The sequence below is a fragment of the Otolemur garnettii genome, unplaced genomic scaffold, assembly GCF_000181295.1.
Source record: "Otolemur garnettii isolate 467f Iridium unplaced genomic scaffold, OtoGar3 scaffold00003, whole genome shotgun sequence".
NCBI lineage: Eukaryota > Metazoa > Chordata > Mammalia > Primates > Galagidae > Otolemur > Otolemur garnettii.
Window position 1 is genome coordinate 46,676,578 of NW_003852398.1, and position 4,341 is coordinate 46,680,918.

At 32.6% G+C, this 4,341-nt stretch overlaps 1 protein-coding gene across 1 annotated transcript in view; it reads left to right on the plus strand.

Annotated features, from left to right (window-relative positions):
• FBN2 (fibrillin 2) overlaps positions 1 to 4,341 on the plus strand; it is a 247,395-nt gene that overhangs the window by 80,082 nt on the left and 162,972 nt on the right. Inside the window, exon 7 of the mRNA XM_012807203.1 lies at positions 3,792 to 3,917. Coding sequence (XP_012662657.1) covers positions 3,792 to 3,917 — 126 coding nt within the window. The remainder of the gene's footprint in view (positions 1 to 3,791; positions 3,918 to 4,341) is intronic.

The following is a 4,341-nucleotide window of genomic DNA, read 5'->3' on the forward strand; positions in this document are numbered from 1 at the left end:
AAAAAAAAAAAAAGATGTCCATACTACCCAAAGTGATTTACAGATTGAATGCAATCCCCATCAAAATGCCAACATATTTCACAGATTTAGAAAACATAGTTCTGTGCTTCATTTGGAACCAGACAAGTGCCTGAATAGCCAAACTAATCTTAAGCAACAAGAACATATCTTGAGGCATCACATTGCCAGACCTCAAACTATACTGTAAGGCTGGCATAATCCAAACAGCATGGTATTAGCCAAATATAGGGACATAGACCAATGGAGCAGAACAGAGAACTCTGATATAAAACCTCCCACATACAGCTGGCTGATCTTTGACAAAGCAGACAATAGTGTGCCCTGGGAAAGGAAGCCCTATTGAATAGACAGTACTGGAAAAACAGAAGAATGAAACAGGATCCCTATCTCTCACCACTCACAAAATTTAATTTAAGATGGATAGAAAGTTTAAATATAAGTCATGAGACCATGAAAATTCTAGAAGAAAATGTAGGAAAAACTCTCATAAATATCAGCCTAGGCAAAGAATTTATGAAAAGGACTCCAATGGCAATCACATCAACAACAAAAATAAAGAAATGGGTTTACTGAGATTTTTTTAAATCTTTAATGAGTGTTCAATTCCATCACTTGCTTTTTCTATAGCCATGAGATGATTATATGCTGTCTCTTTTTAAATCTGTTAATATGATGAATTAATAGTGATAGACATTTGAATGTTAAAAAAAATCTTACGAAGTACTAATTTTTTTACATATTGTCAAAGTTTATTTGCTAAAATCTTTAAAGAATTTTCATGTGCCTATTCTGCAGAGATTTAACTGTCTTGTTTTCTTTTCTTGTAATGTCTTTGGTTTTGTGTCACAGTGATGTTAGCCCAATAACATGGGTACAGCAATTTCCTCTCTTCTCTTTTGTGTACAAATTGATAAAAATTTCTTCTGTAAATGTTTGGAAGAATTATTAAATGTATAGCCACCTAGGCATGAGGTTTTCTTTGTGTGAAGATTTCAAAGTTAGGATTAAATTTCTTTAATAGATATAATCATTGTAAGTTTTTCTGTTCTTGCTCAAGTAAGCTCTGGGATTTGAGCCTTTCAAAGAATTTGTACATTTTATTTTAATTGTTGAATTTAGTGCCATAAATTGTTCATACTATTTCCTTTGATCTTTTTAATCTTATAGAATCTGCAGTGATATACTCACTCACATTCCTTCTATTGGTTATTCATTCTTTTTCTCTCTTTTCTCCTTGATTACTTTTGATAGAAATCTATAATTCTATTGATATTTCTAAAAGCCAGATTGTGTCATCATTGATTTTCTCTGTTGTCAGTTTTGTATTTTATTATTATTTCCTTGCTTCTGTTTACATTAGGCTTGATTTTCTCTACTTTTCAGAATTTCTTAACATGGAAACTTAGATTGCTGATTTAAAAACTCCCCTTCTTTGTGTTATAAGCATTTTATTACTATACATTCACCTCTAAGCACTACTTTAGCTGCATCCTACAAATTTTGATATAGTGTGATTTCATTTTCATTTCATTAAAGTTACGTTCTAATTTTCCATGGATTTCTTTTTTGAGCCACAGGTTATTTCAAAACATTGTTTTAATTTCAAATATTTGAGGACTTTCAGATGTTTTCCATTATTAATTTCTAGTTTAACTGCATTGTGTTTGGAGAACATACTTTGGATGATTTTAATATTCTTTTATATTTAATGAGCTTTTTTACAGTACCTCCGAAGACAGTCTGTCTATTTCTTGTCAAGTACATTTAGAATATTTACAAGACAGACTATGAACATGTGTTCTGCTTAAGTGGGTGGTGTGTTTTTTAAATGTCAGTTAGAACAAGTTGGTTAAAATTATAGTTCAAGTTTTAAATATCCTTGCTGATTATTAACCTATTTGTTCTCTTACTAATACTGAAATTTGGAAATTTCCAAGTACGATTGTGGATTTATCTATTTCTATACTCAGTTCTATGTGCTAAAGTCTTAAATATGGTCCAGTTTAACATTTTATAATCAGTGCATATATACTTGTATTTAGTATTATCATGTCTCTTTAATGAATTAACCCCTTTGTCATTATGAAATGCCCATCTTTATCCAATATTTCTTGTGCTGATGAGTACTCTTTACAATATTAACATAGCCATTCCAGCTTCCTTTTGATTAATGAGTACTTACTGTATCTTTTTCATGCTTTTACTTTTTAAGCTGCCAAAGTAGGTTTCCTGTAGGGTCTTGCTTTTTGAAAAATAAGATTTGACAATCTTAACATTTTTAATTGGATTTTTTGTATCATATTTTGTGTAATCATCAATATTATTAAGTTTAAATCTTATTTTACTATGTCTTACCTATTCTTCTCATCTATTCCTTTTTTCCTTTTTCTTTTTACCTGCCTCATTTAGATCAATTGTGCATATTCTCATATTACATTTTATCACTATAATTGGATTATTTGCTGTATCTCTGTTTATTTTTTACTGTTTGTGTGTACATATTTAACTTTCCATGGTCTATTTCCAGATATTATTATGCCATCATAATATAATAGCTTTGCAATCATATTCTTCCATTTTCCTCTTCAGTCTTCCACAGTATACTTGTTACACTTTTACTTCTCTGTATAACATGCAAAATACAATTACTGTAGTTTGTAATGGTCATTTTTTTTTTTTTTTGAGATGGAGCCTCAAGCTATCCCCCTGGGTAGAGTGCCATGGCTTCACGCTCACAGCAACCTCCAACTCCTGGGCTCAAGCGAGTCTCCTGCCTCAGCCTCCCAAGTAGCTGGGACCACAGGCGCCTACCACAACGCCTGGCCATTTTTTGGTTGCAGCCATCATTGTTGCTTTGGCGAGCCCGGGATGGGGATTTGAACCAGCCTCCTTAGGTGTATGTGGCTGGCGCTTGAGCCACAGGCGCCTAGCCACAAGTCATTTTTAAGCTTAGTTAAAAATAAGAAAAATATGTTTTATATTTATTACTATATTTACCATTTCCACTCCTTTTAATTTTCTTGTAGATTATAATTTTCATTTCACCTTCATTTTGAATGAAGAACTTCCTTTAACATTTCCTGTAGATGTTCACATTTATTTGTTAGAGAAACCTTTGTAATTGCTTCATGAATTTTACCATATGTATAAATATTAAGAATTTATCTTCCAAAATGGATGAAATCAATAGACAATTTAAAGCATAAAGAAGATAGGTAAGGAGAGTGCTCATAGGTATGGAGAGTGCTAGCTGTGTGAAGGCTGCTGGAGGCATTTTGAAGAACCATTGAGCACTATCTATTCATTATATATGTATATAATATATATATCTTATATGTATACACACACACACAAACCCTATGGTCTCTTAATTCTGCTCTGGGTCTACAGCAGAGGGATAAAGAGTCTCTTTAAGTCCTCAAAGTCATTCACCTCCACCCACAAAGAGACATCGTGGAGACATTCATAACATTATTCACCAAGGTGGTAAGAAGTTAAAGATGAACCAGGTGCCCCTCATCAGGAGAGTGAACATATTAAGAAAGTGTTCTGCAGCCAATCCAAGCAACATAACAATGGATGCATCTTAAAAACAAAATTCTAAGAAAAAAAATTAAGAAACAAAGTAATATTTGTATCATTTACATAAATGAAAATATATTCCTTTTACCCTGTTATTTTGAGGATGACTGAGTTTCTTCCAATAGAAAAATACATACAAATATTCTGAAATCAATGGTATCTATGTTCAAAATATTTTCTTCTTGTAGATGTTGATGAATGCCAGGCTATTCCAGGAATATGCCAAGGAGGAAACTGCATCAACACAGTGGGCTCTTTTGAATGCAGATGCCCCGCTGGTCACAAGCAGAGTGAAACGACTCAGAAATGTGAAGGTGAGTGTCTCCACTTGGGGAGACTTGCCTACTTGTTGACTTTATTTTCAAGAAAAGCGTGTCCTCATTTGAAATTCTGAAGACTATTGAACATAATTATAACTTTATTTCAATATAAAATTATAGGTATAACCCTAGAGTAGTTCTGCGTTGGTTCATGCATTACAGCCTTAACAGGTTGGATTTAGAAGAGTCACGGAGCATTTTGTATCTAGTTTATTATGTCAGTTGCTGTGTTGTACTGAGGATGGGAGTAATCCAGCCATTTATATTTTTCCTTAATAGCTTTCCACTTCACCTATGAAATTATGTAAAAGATTAAAATTGAGGTAGCAAAAAGTCCAAGTTAAATAATGTATCACATGTAAAATGATGCATTAGTAGCTGCCACTGTGTCATGTATTATAATTTTTTTTTTTTTTTT